At 42.3% G+C, this 15722-nt stretch overlaps 5 protein-coding genes across 9 annotated transcripts; all 5 read left to right on the top strand.

The window, feature by feature from the left end:
* The first annotated feature begins 1355 nt into the window (after positions 1 to 1355).
* LOC129588698 (protein Wnt-4-like) lies at positions 1356 to 3663 on the top strand. Its single transcript, XM_055483045.1, has 3 exons — positions 1356 to 1518; positions 2230 to 2510; positions 3121 to 3663. Exons 1-3 carry the CDS (start codon positions 1413 to 1415, stop codon positions 3607 to 3609), a joined length of 876 nt encoding a protein of 291 aa, XP_055339020.1. The 5' UTR covers positions 1356 to 1412; the 3' UTR covers positions 3610 to 3663.
* A 550-nt stretch (positions 3664 to 4213) lies between these two features.
* LOC129588954 (pyridine nucleotide-disulfide oxidoreductase domain-containing protein 1-like) lies at positions 4214 to 7178 on the top strand. Its single transcript, XM_055483389.1, has 8 exons — positions 4214 to 4635; positions 4764 to 4844; positions 4931 to 5050; positions 5164 to 5235; positions 5610 to 5666; positions 5738 to 6412; positions 6478 to 6615; positions 6749 to 7178. Exons 1-8 carry the CDS (start codon positions 4573 to 4575, stop codon positions 6995 to 6997), a joined length of 1455 nt encoding a protein of 484 aa, XP_055339364.1. The 5' UTR covers positions 4214 to 4572; the 3' UTR covers positions 6998 to 7178.
* A 140-nt stretch (positions 7179 to 7318) lies between these two features.
* On the top strand, positions 7319 to 10571 carry LOC129588972 (uncharacterized). 5 transcript variants are annotated; one of them, XM_055483427.1, is made up of 9 exons: positions 7319 to 7571; positions 7991 to 8079; positions 8147 to 8248; positions 8634 to 8983; positions 9054 to 9305; positions 9518 to 9560; positions 9631 to 9688; positions 9780 to 9876; positions 9952 to 10570. In XM_055483427.1, exons 2-9 carry the CDS (start codon positions 8025 to 8027, stop codon positions 10156 to 10158), a joined length of 1164 nt encoding a protein of 387 aa, XP_055339402.1. In that variant the 5' UTR covers positions 7319 to 7571; positions 7991 to 8024; the 3' UTR covers positions 10159 to 10570. The 5 variants fall into 5 exon arrangements, with proteins under 5 accessions (XP_055339402.1, XP_055339419.1, XP_055339394.1 ...); XM_055483419.1 differs by lacking the exon at positions 7319 to 7571 and adding an exon at positions 7632 to 7811; XM_055483435.1 differs by lacking the exon at positions 7319 to 7571 and adding an exon at positions 7737 to 7755.
* An 810-nt stretch (positions 10572 to 11381) lies between these two features.
* Positions 11382 to 12762, top strand: LOC129589010 (myosin-2 essential light chain-like). Its single transcript, XM_055483469.1, has 2 exons — positions 11382 to 11930; positions 12339 to 12762. Exons 1-2 carry the CDS (start codon positions 11468 to 11470, stop codon positions 12518 to 12520), a joined length of 645 nt encoding a protein of 214 aa, XP_055339444.1. The 5' UTR covers positions 11382 to 11467; the 3' UTR covers positions 12521 to 12762.
* A 1415-nt stretch (positions 12763 to 14177) lies between these two features.
* LOC129589353 (protein adenylyltransferase SelO, mitochondrial-like) lies at positions 14178 to 15710 on the top strand. The gene has a single exon (XM_055484073.1). The coding sequence runs from the start codon at positions 14178 to 14180 to the stop codon at positions 15708 to 15710; it is 1533 nt and encodes a 510-aa protein (XP_055340048.1).
* The last annotated feature ends 12 nt before the right edge of the window (positions 15711 to 15722 follow it).

The raw sequence follows: 15722 nt of genomic DNA, 5'->3' as shown, positions 1-15722 counted from the left end.
GACTTTCAACTCCATGGATCGTATTACGCACAGATATTCTGGCACACAACAAATTCTGCATAAACATGATGATTGCATGACTGCTCCGTTTTAAGACGAACGATAATCAGCGATGTTTAGCTTACGGCGAGTTGATACATTAGCAGCATTCTTTTGGATATTTCTTGTTACCCTTCTGGGATCGCTGCAGAATGGCAGTTGCTTCCGTTGGCTGTGAGTATTAGCGCATGATCAGAAGTGATATCATGGTTACAGTATTAGGTTGGTTTAATGATCAGAGGGCATTCTGCGGTGTCAATTTTAGAAACAAATTTTATGTTTTCTGGATATATATATGTAGCAAAATTACGCGAAGCTTCTGTAAATCAGTGTGCCCGTGCACCACAAACATGTAAAGTAATGTAGATATGCGATACAAGTAAGTGAAGTAACATGAATACAACACAAAAATTAATGTTCCCTGAATCCTCAATAGAATTATGTTGATAAATAATAATAGTCAGTCACAATAATCGTCAGTCTTACCGCTCCGTAGTGGTCTGCTTTTCGAATCATTTTTATAAATATTTTTTTCAAAAACGGGACCGTTTCGAATTTTGCGTTTTTTTTTGTTTAAGTACAATACATTTCTGATCCTTGTGTAAAATTGCAATCAAACGTTATTTGCTTATATTTTATACGCGGCAGAAATTATTCTTTATCTATCTGGCAGCATTTTGTAAGTAAGCTTAAGTACTGCAACAGAAAAAACATGGAGAAACGATTAAGGAAATAACGAAGCGGAATGCCAGAGAGCAAATGGTGCATATTTGACAAACTGTCATGTTTACCAGTTGTCCTCTCTGTGACACTTGCTCTGTGCTTGGTCAGTGCTTGGACAATGGTCAGTGGCTAATTGGCAAGGGAAAATAGCGATTAAGTGTCATATAACACAGCGGCGTGACTGAGCCCTCATTGTCCTGCCAAGTAGCTACAAGACAACTGCACAGTTATCCATTGTTCCAGTTCCCTGATTCGAGCTGTATCGATGTCGATCGATCCCCTCTGCTGCACCGTTTGACTACCCAGTGGCAACTGTGCGTAATGACCATGTTTGCGTAATAAATCACAACACAGCCGACATCAAAATAGCCGCAGCAGCGCATGCGGCAACCAGCTCAATTTAATTATTTAAGCTAAATAGTTTCACTTTTACGGCGTTTACGTCACCTATAAACGTCGTAGAGGGTCCATAAATTACTCTGCTGCAGAAATTTCATCCACATAATGGTTTGACTTCTGATTTCAGTTCACTGGGACGTATAGCGTCACTGGCCAGTGCTCCCGTGCCGGACAAGAAGCAGTTCTACTGCAACAACGTTACGGGTTTAGCCCGCGCACAAGTCCACGTTTGCCAACATAATGTGGACGTCATGGACAATGTCAGGAAAGCGGCTATTTTGGCCATGGAGGAATGTCAGTTCCAGTTCCGTAGTCGACTCTGGAACTGCTCGGCTGTGGATACAATTAAACTATACGGTTAGCTTAAGTAATATATATGAAAACGCCGGTTTACACCGACTTCATACTATTTAGTAAGTGTAATGTAAACGAAACACTCCACTTAGCTGTTTGGTTCACAAATTGTAACTTGTCATAACATTCTTTACTTCCGAGATGATTAGGAAGCGTGAGGCGAGTGCCCATGTTTTATATGGCATTAACAGCCGGGAAACATATCATGTAGCTCTATTTCCGCACGACGGTTGACTGATAGGTGTCGACCACCGGTCAATCACCTAATAACTTGCACCTAATTTCTTGGCACCATCCTACGAAAGTTACAAGCGAGGAACGCTTTCTGTCTTTTCATCATATTTTTCGAAGATTACAATTAACAACCAAGTGCCGCGTCCTTAATTACATGGAGGCGGTACAATATACATTCATAAACTATATATGTTAGGGTCCATTTTACGATGACCTTTCGCATGCTACGTATCCCGTGGTATTTTTGTTGCAGTCTTAAAATTAAATTTTCTGAAAAGCGTCGTCTAGAAAAGGAAAGCTGTTGTCTAACCAAATGTTTTTCGCAGTATCACCTGATCCTTGGCAAAACAGTAAATCTTTTTAACATTTTGTAAGAGGACGATTACGCTTTGCAAGTCGGCCCACAAAATGCTACCAAACAAAAAAAGTAAACAATTGCAAATCCCATTGACTATGCATACGTCTATATCTTTGAAACAGGCACACGGGAAGCAGCATTCGTTCACGCCATTTCTTCGGCATCTGTAGCCTACGCAGTGACCCGTGCCTGCAGCACCGGTGAGCTGAGCAAGTGCAGCTGCGACAACAGCATTCGCGGTCGCAGTCCGGACGGTCACCAGTGGTCTGGCTGCTCAGACAACATTGCTTTTGGATCTCAGTTTTCCAAGAGTTTTGTCGATTCCCGCGAGCGGGTCAAACGATCCGGACTGAAAGCCAGTCGGGCCCTTATGAATCTCCACAATAACCAAGCCGGCAGAAAGGTCAGTTTTCGTGTACAGTAATTACGGCAATTACCACTAGACTCATGGCCAGTAAAGATTTCTTGGGAAAACTAACTAAAGTCGCTAAATTTGGCAAACGGGTAAACAAGCGTCGAGTTAATGAGCGCTAGAGCGCGGAATTCACAGATTTTGATTTATGTGCAGACTGCAGACGGACAGATAGTGTTGGGCGTTAATGAGCTCCTATTAATTGCTAGCTTGGTCAGTAGTGCACCCGTACGAATTGTGAACGCGCTGGCGTTTTCCTGTGGCATTCGTGTATTGGACATGTGTGGGCCATTTACCGTACAATGGCAGACTGTGTTGCTCTAGATATCCCCTTTCCGTACGCAGTAATTGAGGCTCAGTATCTTCAAGGGAAGTCTGGAACGCACAGCCCATTCTGCTACAACTTAAGCGGCGACAGGAGTTAAACGATTCTGACATGAAGTCATAGATACCGTTAATGATTCGGCATCAATGAGATGGATGGCACTCGATTAGTCTACAATTTGCAATTGCGCTGATTTCTGTAAACCCGTTAGACCTATTTCGCACAAGCACTCATCTTATGAAATATAAGCACTTACGTACGCATTAATTAATGCAGGCGATTGAATTCAACATGCGAGTGGACTGCAAATGCCACGGTGTTTCCGGATCCTGCCAGGTCAAATCCTGCTGGCGCAGTATGCCCACCTTCCGGCACATTGGCAATATTCTCAAGGAGAAATTCGACGGTGCCACCCTCATGCGGATGAGCTCCAAATCCAAACGTGGCCGAACGAAGAAGACACGACGACTACTGGAACCGGTGAATCGGCAGTTTCTGTTCCATGGCGAGACCGACCTGATCTACCTGGATTCATCGCCGGATTTCTGTGTGGCCAATTATGCAATCGGCTCGATGGGGACGCGGGGTCGGCAGTGTAACAAGACATCTCCGTATCCCGACGGATGCGACATTATGTGCTGCGGACGGGGATATGCCACGCAGACGTTCAGTAAACGGGAACGCTGCAATTGTCGATTCCATTGGTGTTGCGAAGTGCGCTGCAAAGAATGTATAGCCCATGAAGAGATCCACACGTGCTTGTGAAATCACCACGCGAAAATTTCGCTTCTGAAGCTTCCTCGAACCTGTAAACTTTGTACGCAGTTTCGACAACAACTTCACGAACGTGTGTGTCGATAATTTGCCTAGTTAAATGCGTGTTAACCATATAAGCTGCACAGGTTGCTCTGCCGATTTTGTGTGTTGTTGTTTGTAAAACAATATCATATTAATCGTGATGCAAATTTATGAGTTGCTGTCTTACCACACTCTCAGTCGTCAATGTCGAATTGTTTTTATGCGAAATGTCTACTTTAGGCAAAAAATTTGATTGTATCTTGTGCATTAACGATACCATTTATTTTGTAAATGTAGTAAATTTAAACGTTTCTTTTGCATTTATCTAGTGTGTCGCGCCAATATCAGTGCGTTTCTTTTGCATTTATCTAGTGTGTCGCGCCAATATCAGTGCGTAGCAGATGGCATATTAAAAAAGGGCACACACCTCATATATTATGTTGGACATTTTCTCCGAAAAATTCTACTGTACAATACATACATCGCAGCCCTAAATGAGTTTACCATTATTTTCGTTTTGGTTTTACGCATACATAGTTTGTAGTATCTTGTTTGTCATCTTTGCTGTTGTAGTTTCCGGCGACATGTATACGAGTATAAGCTTGTATGGTAAGAAGTATTTCCTTTGTTACAAGTGCTAACTTTTGTCGCGCACCCATCCCCAGTATTATGGCTTTTACGTTGGTTTTCAATTTTTATAACAACTTTTGGGACTATGTAGGGTAATGACTGTACCCTACGGTCACCCTAGTAGAGTAGCTGATCAGGACAAAGTCACAAAAACGTTTTGATGATACCGTATTTCTCAAGTAAATTCTGGTTACTGGTACGAGTACTCTAGTTTTCGAAATTTTGTCATTCTACGTTATTTTAATGTTCCTTGAATCTTCCGGTGTAGATGTGTAGTGGTCATGGTATTGTGATATCACAATGGCTCACTACGACTATGTTATTGTGGGTGGTGGGATAGCTGGAGTGTCCTGCGCAGAAACAGTGAGTTTGCAAGAGTGTCCAGATACTCAAGTATCTGTCGACGTGTGTCGCTGTCTTCATGACATAATATGCCCATGCCGTTCAAGGAAGATCTTCTCTGTAAGCCCTGTTTATTCTGTTTTTCGCAGTTGTCGTACTGTGCTCATGATTCAAGATCGGTTTTGGTCTCTGCATCGCCAGTTGTTAAAGTTGCGACAAGATTCAAACAGGTAACACTAAGAAGTTCTGGGTTCTTTTGTGATAATACTATTCGGTATTCACATGGACCAAGATTTCACCACATATTTCGCTGCAGGTAACAAAAGTGCTTGAGGAATTCGACGTCGAGGAGCAGTCGCTGGACGATATTGCGAAGCGCATAGGCAGCGTCGGGGTTCTTCTGGATCAAGCAGTTTCGATTTCTCACACTGAGCGTGTAAGTGCGTTGGCGACTGAAAGTAATCAGATTTTGTCCCGTGTTTTTCATCCGCTGCTATGTTAGTACCTTTGCCGACCAGAAAATTAGACGTAAATCTTTTAATGTTGCAGATTGTTCGGCTGGCTTCGGGTGTTGCTTTAAATTATGGGAAACTTTGCCTTTGCACTGGAGGAAAACCAAAGGTGATTTTTTCACGCAAGGATTTACATAAAATTGATTTTTTTGATTTTTGTTTGTAAATTAGTCAGTGCAATTGTTTTTTCCAAAAATTTTGCATTGGTTTGTTTAGACTGTAAAGGTTTGTCATTAAAATTGGTTCAAGCATGACTGATCGAACAGTTTTGCAATATCAAAGTACGTACCACAGAATTATATAAGTAATTTCGAAGTTATTCGTACGCACTCTGTACCTTGCGGCACGGTGCATGTGCCCTGATAACCAGAGATACTGCTGATAGCAAGAAAAATGCTAGAGCTTAGGTTTTTAGCCGTGCACGTTGTAGTATAAACAGTTTTGAAATCCAGAACCCAGTTAAATTGTCTGTTATTTTTTTAGTTAATCGCCAGAAATAATCCTTACGTGATTGGGATTCGTGATACCGAAACAGTACAGGCACGTAAGTCGATAAAAAAGCTGTTTCTCTCCATCTGCTGTGCTGCTGTTTCATGAATTTTTGTTTCCAGGAATTCCAGAAACGCTTACAGGATGCCACGCGCGTTATTATTGTGGGCAATGGTGGCATCGCCACAGAAATGGTGTCGGAGCTGGAAAATGTGGATGTGGTATGGGTTGTTAAACACAAATCCATCAGCGCAACGTTTGTTGATGCCGGAGCAGCAGAATTCTTCTTGAAGTCATGGAGTGAAAAGCGTCAACAAAGAAACGATGAGATCCAGCTTAATAAACCGTCGGCGCGATTGAAATATACCGAATCCTCTAACTCTTCCTTACCTTCTACCACGGCAGGCAGTGCACTGGGGCCTGATTGGGCTGGCAATATTTTGATGAGTGGAAAATTTTATACTGCAGGATCATTGCAGATTGAATATGAATGCGAAATCGCCGGCATTCTTACTCCGGATGAGTGTCTAGTAAAAAACCTGCCGGCATGGGAGAACGGAAAGTATCCAGTGTATGCCGAACTAACGAACGGCAAAATCATAGGATGCGACTTTATTGTGAGCGCAACAGGCGTAATTCCCAATGTTGACTTGGTGATTGGATGTATGCCTGCTGACGGAATTGCCGTTGATGGAGGGATAAAAGTGAACGAGAATATGGAGTCCATACTGGAAGATGTGTTTGTTGCGGGTGATGCATGCACGTGTGCATGGGAAACAGCTCCACATTGGATACAGGTTAGAAAGTTGTCTACAGTGTGTTGAATCTTAGTAAGTAGCTGTAGCGCGAATATCTTTTGCAGATGCGCTTGTGGACGCAAGCAAGACAAATGGGTGCCTATGCAGCTAGAAGTATGATTGCCAAAACCACCCACCAGTCCGTGCATTTGGATTTTGCCTTTGAATTATTTGCTCATATTACAAAGTTTTTTGGTTTTAAGGTATGTGATTTATTTCTAACGGTAACAACATGAGTGCGGAATTGCTGGCGTCTCTGCCGCAGTTTGTCCTGTGTTATGCTATCTTTTTTTCTGTGTTAATTAATCGTTGTGAAATCTGATTATGCTGTTACAGGTCGTTCTGTTAGGATTATTTAATGGTCAGGGGTTAGAAAAAGAATACGAAATACTACTGCGAATGACAGTCGGGGTGGAATACATCAAAATAATTGTCAAAAATGGAAAAGTGCAAGGAGCGATTCTCATAGGGGACAGTGATCTGGAGGAGACTTTTGAAAATCTAATTCTTAATGGTACGGATGTGGCGCGTTATGGAGAAGATTTGCTAAACCCTGATATTGACATCGAAGATTATTTCGATTAAACGGAATGCTTTCCGTTCGATATGCTGTGATAATGTGTGATTCATTGGCATTTTTATTTTGATAAAATTTTGCAGCGGATGTTGTGACTGTGCCATGGTTTAGTTGCTGATATGAGATTTCTCTCCCGATGAAATGATGTGCGATATATTGAAAACATCCATGTGCCTGCAAAAGTTTTTGATCGTAGTGTTACTAATATTTAAAGACATTATTATTAAACGCTATTTAAAGGCACTATTTTGATCGTAGTAGTTTTAAGCACTAGGGTAGTTTTTAAAGGCGTTACTCTCTTAAGCCTTACTAGTAATGCGTTAGTAACAACAAGTCATTACTTACCTTTTTTTACAAACTATCATATAATTCGCAATTGTCGATCGTTTTCAAAAGATCATGATAATACGAAAATAATGTGAACCTAGACTTTTATGAATACAGTTACGTCATTGATACACGACCAGACATCAGGTCACAACCACAGATGTCGGAGGGTGTGTACTGTGTGGGTATTATTGGGCTGTGGTCTGGGCGTGACTACGTCAGTCTGGCATTAATGGCGTTTCCCAACAATGTCAGGTGACTACATGCCATTGTCCCAGAAAATAATAAGTACTCATGGTAGCGTAACGTGTGAACCACTTCGGAGTTTCACTTGCTTGACCTACGCACAAATTTATTTGTACCTGCTTTTAAGTTTTACCGTTTACGGTTTTACCTTTTGGTTCATTTGCAGCGACTTCCTACTAAAAATAAATCTACTGTAATTGTAAAATTAATAAGTTGTGCTGTTTGCGGCACCATTGTTAAAATAATTTTGTAAGTTGGAAGTTGCTAAGGGGCTTAGCGGAATCCTGGCCTTCGCTGCTCCGGCGTGTCGATGACGATCTTCCTAAACTCCACCTCGAATTAACAGTGCTTTTAAGTCTTTTTCGTGGAAGTTTTTATTGTATCATTTACTCGTATTGTAGCTGATCAAAACATTGACGGTATTGTAGACCTTGCACAAATTTCCGCCTGCAGTAAACCCGGATGGCAACAGGCGAAGTTGCGGATGTCGAACCCGAACTGAAGTCCCGCACGGGCGGTACAGCAAGCTGACGGACGTCTTGCGGAACATTAGATATTAGTAATATGACCTTCGAATTTTGCAGATTATCCTAATCTGCCGTCCGGTGACGAACCGCGCAGCGCATCGTTTCTCATTCGAACTTATGAGGAGCGCTACGGGCCTAAAAAGGCGGAACTGTCTCCAGGTACCGGTACTCATGTATGGTTGTTGTGAATGTTATCGACCTTCCCATAAACTACCCTTTTGTTTTACGATTTTCCTATTAATCAGCAGACTGTAAAAATTATGACAATATCACTTTTGCAAGTCGTTAATTTTTAGATTTTTTGTCATGTGCATAGCAAGCGCCATGTGCTTTTCTTAAGATAAGCAGTTCTTATTTTCGTTCGAAAACGTTTCCCTAGATTGCATCACAACCGGAGCATGCCTTTAAGCCGAAGCTGCTGCTGTGTATTTAACTGATACGTTTTCCGGTATCGGTAAAACTCCCGACATCTGGATTTTTCAAGATAGCAAAAGTAATAAAATTTCCGTGTGAAATGATCTCCAGTTGGGAATTTTTGTGACAGAACGGGCATGGAATCGAAAACCAGGTGGAACCCAGTCGGTTCCCAGTTATGGACTGCATCAGTTCGCGGTCACGGCGGAAGAGCCGCTCAAACTGGACCAATTAGCCGCTCAGGATCTGCAGTCCATCATTGACTCGGTCAGCAACTTACCTGAAGCTCCTGCAAGTACTCCGGAACCGGAATACATGGTCACCACGCACACTGTTACCGATTACGGGGAAGAGACGATTTATTCGGAGTGTTGTGTGTATTCGCCGGATGGCCACAATACATGCACGGTGGTCACTCGTCATGTGACATCGGGTGACCATGAGAGTGACCAGGCAGTCCATAATCAGACGGTGGAAAAGGTTTGTTTTGTCCGAGTCTTGATTACGGGGGTTTTTCTATGGTGAAGTGCGACATTTTTTTGTGCTGTAGCATCTGATCAGTTACGAAGAGAAAGAAGCAGTGGTGGATGATGTAATCGGTCATATCGTGCGAGAATCCGCTGGTGATGCTCAGGAAGTATTGCCATGCGTGACCGGTAAAACCTCCAACAGCTCAAATATCATGGGAAAGAGCTGTGGTGATGCCGCTGGACAGGAAAAGGCGATCGAAGTCACTGCAGTTGGCGGAATTCCGAACACTGGGAGCAAGCCATTTTCAGGATCCGGCAATTTCAAACCACAGGTACAGCTAGCACTGCATTCCGTGGTTGTTAATCGCCACATCATGAAGATTGGTTTGCCGGTCTATGTAATTGTAAATTCGGCCCACAAACTTTTTTAAGTCTTCATTGAAACTTAAACACGGTATTATTATCGGTATATTATTAACTGTCACGGACACAGGAAGTACATGCAACTCCAATACAGTACTGTATGTGAAACATGCATTTGCAGCTGCAGGAGGTACAGTCCAAAGAATCCGCCACATTGAACGCAGGTATAGCGAGTTGCACTGACCAGTTTGCTGGGCTGGGAATTGGGTATTATTATATACACCTGTTTTCCAGCTATTCCCAGTTTAGTGCTTCTTCCGGTCGATCCCGAAGCCGAAGTGCTTGATTGGTGGTACGTGAATGACGCTGATTTGATTAGTGTGATCATGCTGTAGATGGATTTAAGTTTGATTGAGATTCGTGCAACTGGATTTCCACTACAGGTGGTTGGTTTCGTCCACGGAACCGCATACACGAAACCGTGTTATTCTGCATTTCGAGCCTGGATTTCTGAAGATTTCTTATAAATTTCTGAATATGGTATGCGTGACCTTTCCTCTTTTCATGACTGAGGAAGGAACTTAAAAGCTATCAGTATAGTTATTGTATTCGTAGCCACCAATCAGAATTCCGATTAATGAAGTTGTGGTGGAAATTCCGAAGTCGCGTCGACTATGGCGAAGATTATCGCAGCGACGGATGTATCTGCGCCAAGGATTGGCGAAGCTGGAATTGATTGCTGCTTTAAAATGCGATCGGGACCGATTTGTGTCGCGACTGGCTAATGTTGCGCCGGATGTCTCTCCCTTCCTGAAACAGTAGCAGCTTTGTGAATAGTAATGAATGCGATTGACGCAAAAGGGTTTGCTGCAAATGTAAAGTGATCTGCGACATTTGCAATGGTTTAACTGAACGGTTTATTGGTGTTGGTACGTACACTCAACAATTTATGCGACTAGATTTTCCCTAATTCGGCGACCGATTTACGGTTCGGCAGTTCGATCGAGGAGGATGGAATGGTCACCGGTTCCCTGTGACCCTTCTGTCCTTATACTTCGTTACCTGTTGGTGTTGTTAACATTTCCTTGTCCATATAATTCGTTACCTGTTGATGTTGTTTGTTTGCATGTTTTTGTAAATGCTTGTAAAACGAGTCGAATTGTACGACAAAAACTGTCAAGAAGCTTCATGTTAGAAAGGATTCGTTTCGGAACAAAACAGTTGCTGGATTAAAACGAGCGAATTATTCGTTTTACCAGTGATGTCATCCACCCCGTCCCATTCTTGGTGCAGTGTATTTTTAAATACAAAAATATTAGTTCAAAGAGTGTAGCTTCCGGAGCCCGGCCGATGATTTACATATAATCACATATAAAAACAAAGATGTTTCCGTATTCAGTAAAGCAGCTGGGCAAAAAATACACACAGAATTAACAGGTCATGAAATGTATTGCGCATTGCGAGTACTTCTATACGTTTCAACAACATCTTGCGAGCACAGTTTTATTTGCCAAGGTGCAACCACTGTCCACGAGGCCCTGCAATAGTAACCATAAAACACACAAAATACAAGACGAATAGTTCTTGCTGTCTGCATACGTACTCGTATTCATTTTTCAATGCCTCACAATTTTTCAGATTTTGTAATTGCCAGCGGTTTTGTTTTATTAAACTGAGACTGTGGAGTGAAATTTTACTCGCACCAGGTCATCGAGAAATTTTCGATGAGACGAGATATCGATTACGGACTATCTAAACAACGTGCAATCAACAAAAGAACTAAGTGAATAATTAAAATAAAAAATGCAGCATAATATTGTAGTTTTGTCAAAACATAAGCAGTTAAACCGCTAGTGCTAGTATGAAATATGAATACACTTCTGGTATTAAACAACAATAAAATAATGCGGCCCGATTGCCGTGACTGCGTATACAGAGTACATAGTAGACTCGGTAGTTCACACCTACGGACGTAGTATATTGCCACATATCCACCCATTCAAACAGATGAGTAATCCATTTTGTTAGGTTGAATCAGCATTCACAAGGTTGCGGTGCCTACGCCGACTGTGTGCCATTGAGACTCATTGAGCACTTGTCAGTTATTTGCTTTGGATTTTATTGCGAACGTATGGTTTGCTTGTCGGATACTCCATCTTGTTTCAGACTTTCCTACCGTAAAGGAGCAAGAATCACTTTTCTGTTTACTTTTTCAGTTTTATGCCGTATAGCGACACAGATTTCCCTAGGTTGTGATTGCATAGACTATATTTGTGGTGGCAAATACGCGACTCTTTTGCGGACACGAAGAAAGTCAAGAAACATGGTTGCACAGCAGACTTTTACGGAACAACAGATCGGAGATTTCCAGGAGGCGTTTTCTCTGTTCGACAACAAAGGAGATGGCAAGATCTTTGCGGGACAGTTGGGAGAGGTCCTGAGAGCTCTCGGTCAGAATCCAACCGAGGCTGAAGTACGGAAATATCAGCAGCAATATAAATCTGACCAGAGGATTAGCTTCGATGTGTTTCTCCCGATTTTACATGAGTTCTCCCGTTCGAAGGAGCCCTACAGCTACGACTCGTTCATTGAAGGTATGTCATACTCATGACAGCGTGCGCAAGTTTCGAGAGTTTGAAATTAATTGAACGACCATTTACGACCTTCATAGATTTAATCAACACATACTATATAGTGTGTGTGCCATGCACAAGTTAGCGTATCGCCAGTCTTTATTAATCTCCAAGTAAGCAGGATGATGTGGCTTATCGTAATCGTAGTTATCGTAATGCACTGCGCAGTATGATGGTGAATTCTGTTTTCTCAACAAATGCTATTTTGCGATGAGGTAAAACACTTTGGTTGTGTCAAATCTCTAAAGCATTTGATTTACGGTGAATAAAATAAAACAAAATAGTCATGTTATACCAACTAATTGCAGATACAAGATTCAAGATGCAGACATTATTCACGATTAGTTTTATTATTTATTGTGATTATAGGTCTGCGTCATTTTGATACGGAAGGGAATGGTCTGATCAAGACATCGGAATTGCGCCACTTGCTGACTACGCTTGGAGATAAGCTGAGTGAAGATGAGTTTAAAGATCTTATTACTGGTCACGAAGACAGCAATGGGAACATCAATTATGAGGACTTCATCAAAAACTTGATGAGCGCCTAAAGGCTGTGTTGCGGCCGACCTTTGTTCTGTATATTTATCCCCTGTTATTCTTTCTTCCAGTTTTTTTGTTTCTGTTTCCTTCTAACCATACACCTAAAGCTTTAAACATTTCGAAGTAATTTGCGTTTTTTGGATCGTTCATGTTTGCGTTGTTCTAATTGTGGTTGGCAGTATCACATGGCTGGTATTTGAACATTCCTCACGTCGGCATGCAAAAGCTTTAATACAATAAGATCTGTCTGCTTTTTTATGCAAACAAGTTTTTTTGCGTGACATTTCGGTAGTTGGGCGTTGTGGCTCGTTAATATCCGTCTTCGCTCTTCAGTAATATTGCTGTGCCATAAAATCAAAGAGCATTTAGAGGGCGAACGTGAGGACATTTGTATTAAATTGGTGGGTGCAATTTTTTTACATGTAAAGTTGTAGACTTAAAAGTCTAACATAGGCAGCACACAGTTTCATCCTTCAAATTGTTTCGTTGTTTTGAAGTGTTCAGTTAAAACGGAAAAGTCAGTTAAAACGGAAAATGAAAAATTATCGGGTCAAGGTTTTAGTGTTCTACATCGTTCATGAAATTCCAAAAATCACAGCTAATTGTGCGACCAAATTGCGTTCCAAAACCTGCAATTTAAATTATTAAATTTTTTCGAAGGACGGGTACAGAGTAAGGTCATCTCGCTAACTAATGAATCGATTGATGGATATAATAATGTATGCATATTATTGTTAGTCGGGACTGTTATGTTCTCCAGTACTCGTAATGTTATTTCTTGTTCCAGATTTCGACGTCAGCCGTTCGGATAAAGCAGTTCCTGATTCTAGCGGACATAATCCAAAATCAGATGGTGTTGTATTGCGAGTGCATAACTGCAGTAGAAACTGACCTTTGAAATGTTAATTCACCAAACAACGCTCCCAAACAGGAACCGACAAACGATGCACATTTTTCTTCTGCAGTTATCCCACAGGCTGAAAATTTACTATGTACCTATTAATATCTATAAATCTTAGTTCCTGTCAATGGAAGACTACGACAAAATTGAAAAATTTCTTTTCTACACAGAATGGTCCATTGCTCACTCCTGTCAATGGAGGCAATACCCAGGCAGCAGGCAACAGACGATCAGCTGTTTGGCAGCAGCAAGTTAGTAACCAGCATAAAGATTTACTTATCGTTACTGTAATGCTATTCGTAAATGCGCCAGTTTATCTCTGCGTATATTACGATTTTCAGAATTTTTAAGCTGGAACCACTGGTTCTGTTTTCTTCCCACAGTCCTTTTTTATTGACTACACTCAATATTGTCGCTTTGCTCTTAGCGGTAGAATGAGATCGCTTATGAATGGGATTATGGGATGGTACTTCATGACGTTCCTGAGTATTTGTTGTGTTCGCACCGGTGATATTTCTAAAACGGGAAACTGGTACACCAAAACCTTCTTTTCAGCTGTGACTCCAATCGCGGACAGCTTCAGGTATAACTTCGAAACATAAGATAATTATGTTGCAGGAAAACATTTTCTTAACATTTTTGCAACGCTTGTGTTTTGCGCGATCTGTGATGGAACTGCAAGCTTATTGAACGTTCTACAACTTCTACTTCATAGGTGCAATGCCCGAAAGAAGTCCTTTGACGAATGGAGTTTTAATTCGTTCATGTTGTTAAATCTTCCAATTGATTCCATAATAAAAAGCCAGGCATTTATTCCGCGGACTGTGTTCTCCAAAGTGTCTCCAACTTCGCTGAAAACTCGCTCCAAACTTGCTGCCGTATCGACCGATGCCTTATCCAGAATTCTGGACTTGGATGCGGAATCAGTGGCGGACTCGGAACTTTTCGTCGATTTTGTCAGCGGGAATGCTGTCCTGTCGGGCAGTGTGCCGTTGGCGCATCGCTACGGCGGCCATCAGTTTGGTTCATGGGCGAATCAGTTGGGCGACGGCCGCGCTGTTCTGTTGGGCGAGTATATTAACAGTCACGGTGAATATTGGGAATTGCAGCTGAAAGGCAGTGGAAAGACGCCGTACAGTCGCGCAGGCGATGGCCGTGCCGTGATCCGCAGTTCGGTGCGGGAGTTTCTGGCCAGTGAAGCCATGTTCCATCTCGGCATACCGACATCCCGGGCGGCTGCCCTCGTGGTCAGCGATGATCCTGTGTACCGCGACCAGTTTTACGACGGACACATGAAGACCGAACGAGCGGCGGTGGTGCTCCGCTTGGCGCCGTCCTGGTTCCGCATTGGCTCGCTGGAGATTTTAGCCCGCAATGGTGAACACGACGAGCTGAAGCAGTTGGTGGAATTTGTGCTGCAGCATTATTTCCACGCGTATATTACCCCCAAAGAATACGGGCAAGATGATTACATTCAGCTGTATGGAATCATCGTGAATCAAACTGCGGATTTGATGGCCAAGTGGCAGTCCGTGGGATTCGCGCATGGTGTGTGCAACACCGATAATTTTAGCCTCTTGTCGATTACCATCGACTATGGACCGTTTGGATTTCTGGATGCGTACGATCCGAATTTTATTCCGAATTCTTCCGATGATGAAGGACGGTATGCTTACAAAAAACAGCCAGAAGTGGGCTTTTTCAATTTAAACAAGCTGCGTGAGGCGATGCTGCCTCTGATTCAGTCGCCCGCACAACTGGACGCTGCCCTGGAGAAATACTGGAACAGATTTTACAGAGCATACAACCGGGAGTTTATGAAAAAATTTGGTGTTATTCGTGAGCACCAGGACAGTCAAAAGCTGATTGCGGTCTTCCTGGATATTTTGACTGCGACTGGAGCCGATTTTACCGCTTCTTTTCGTCAGCTGAATTTACTGTTATTAGCAGAAGACGTTGTTCAAATTCCCACAGACGCCTGGGCACTGCACAAAGCATCGCGGCATAAGAAGTGGAATTATTTTACGTCCTTATACCGGAATATTGCACTAGACATACGTTTGTCTGATTCGGAAAGGATTAATGTAATTAATTCTACAAATCCAGTGTATATATTACGGAATTGGATGGCTCAGCAAGCAATTATGACTGCCGAACAAGATGACTTTAGCGAAGTAAACGATCTCTGGCAAATCTTACGCACACCGTACACCGAGCAAGCTTATGCGGAAAAACGCGGATTCTCTCGTGAATCACCAAAGTGGGCGAAATATTTGAAAGTGAGCTGCTCGTCGTGAAAGTGTTTCTCG

Source organism: Paramacrobiotus metropolitanus, unplaced genomic scaffold (assembly GCF_019649055.1).
Source record: "Paramacrobiotus metropolitanus isolate TYO unplaced genomic scaffold, Prichtersi_v1.0 Parri_scaffold0000002, whole genome shotgun sequence".
Classification (NCBI taxonomy): domain Eukaryota; kingdom Metazoa; phylum Tardigrada; class Eutardigrada; order Parachela; family Macrobiotidae; genus Paramacrobiotus; species Paramacrobiotus metropolitanus.
This window is presented reverse-complemented; position numbering and strand designations above follow the sequence as displayed.

What these genes read in the sequence shown, in the direction of transcription:
- LOC129588698 (XM_055483045.1), top strand. Translation starts at nt 1,413, where the DNA reads ATGGACAATGTCAGGAAAGCGGCTATTTTGGCCATGGAGGAATGTCAG. An exon ending in GGATACAATTAAACTATACG is followed by an intron (nt 1,519 to 2,229) that starts GTTAGCTTAAGT and finishes TCTTTGAAACAG; the next exon opens with GCACACGGGAAGCAGCATTC. An exon ending in ATAACCAAGCCGGCAGAAAG is followed by an intron (nt 2,511 to 3,120) that starts GTCAGTTTTCGT and finishes TAATTAATGCAG; the next exon opens with GCGATTGAATTCAACATGCG.
- LOC129588954 (XM_055483389.1), top strand. Translation starts at nt 4,573, where the DNA reads ATGGCTCACTACGACTATGTTATTGTGGGTGGTGGGATAGCTGGAGTG. An exon ending in TTGCGACAAGATTCAAACAG is followed by an intron (nt 4,845 to 4,930) that starts GTAACACTAAGA and finishes ATTTCGCTGCAG; the next exon opens with GTAACAAAAGTGCTTGAGGA. An exon ending in GTGATACCGAAACAGTACAG is followed by an intron (nt 5,667 to 5,737) that starts GCACGTAAGTCG and finishes TTTTGTTTCCAG; the next exon opens with GAATTCCAGAAACGCTTACA.
- LOC129588972 (XM_055483427.1), top strand. Translation starts at nt 8,025, where the DNA reads ATGGCAACAGGCGAAGTTGCGGATGTCGAACCCGAACTGAAGTCCCGC. An exon ending in ACTGAAGTCCCGCACGGGCG is followed by an intron (nt 8,080 to 8,146) that starts GTACAGCAAGCT and finishes CGAATTTTGCAG; the next exon opens with ATTATCCTAATCTGCCGTCC. An exon ending in AAAGGCGGAACTGTCTCCAG is followed by an intron (nt 8,249 to 8,633) that starts GTACCGGTACTC and finishes TTTTTGTGACAG; the next exon opens with AACGGGCATGGAATCGAAAA.
- LOC129589010 (XM_055483469.1), top strand. Translation starts at nt 11,468, where the DNA reads ATGGTTTGCTTGTCGGATACTCCATCTTGTTTCAGACTTTCCTACCGT. An exon ending in CTACGACTCGTTCATTGAAG is followed by an intron (nt 11,931 to 12,338) that starts GTATGTCATACT and finishes TTGTGATTATAG; the next exon opens with GTCTGCGTCATTTTGATACG.
- LOC129589353 (XM_055484073.1), top strand. Translation starts at nt 14,178, where the DNA reads ATGTTGTTAAATCTTCCAATTGATTCCATAATAAAAAGCCAGGCATTT.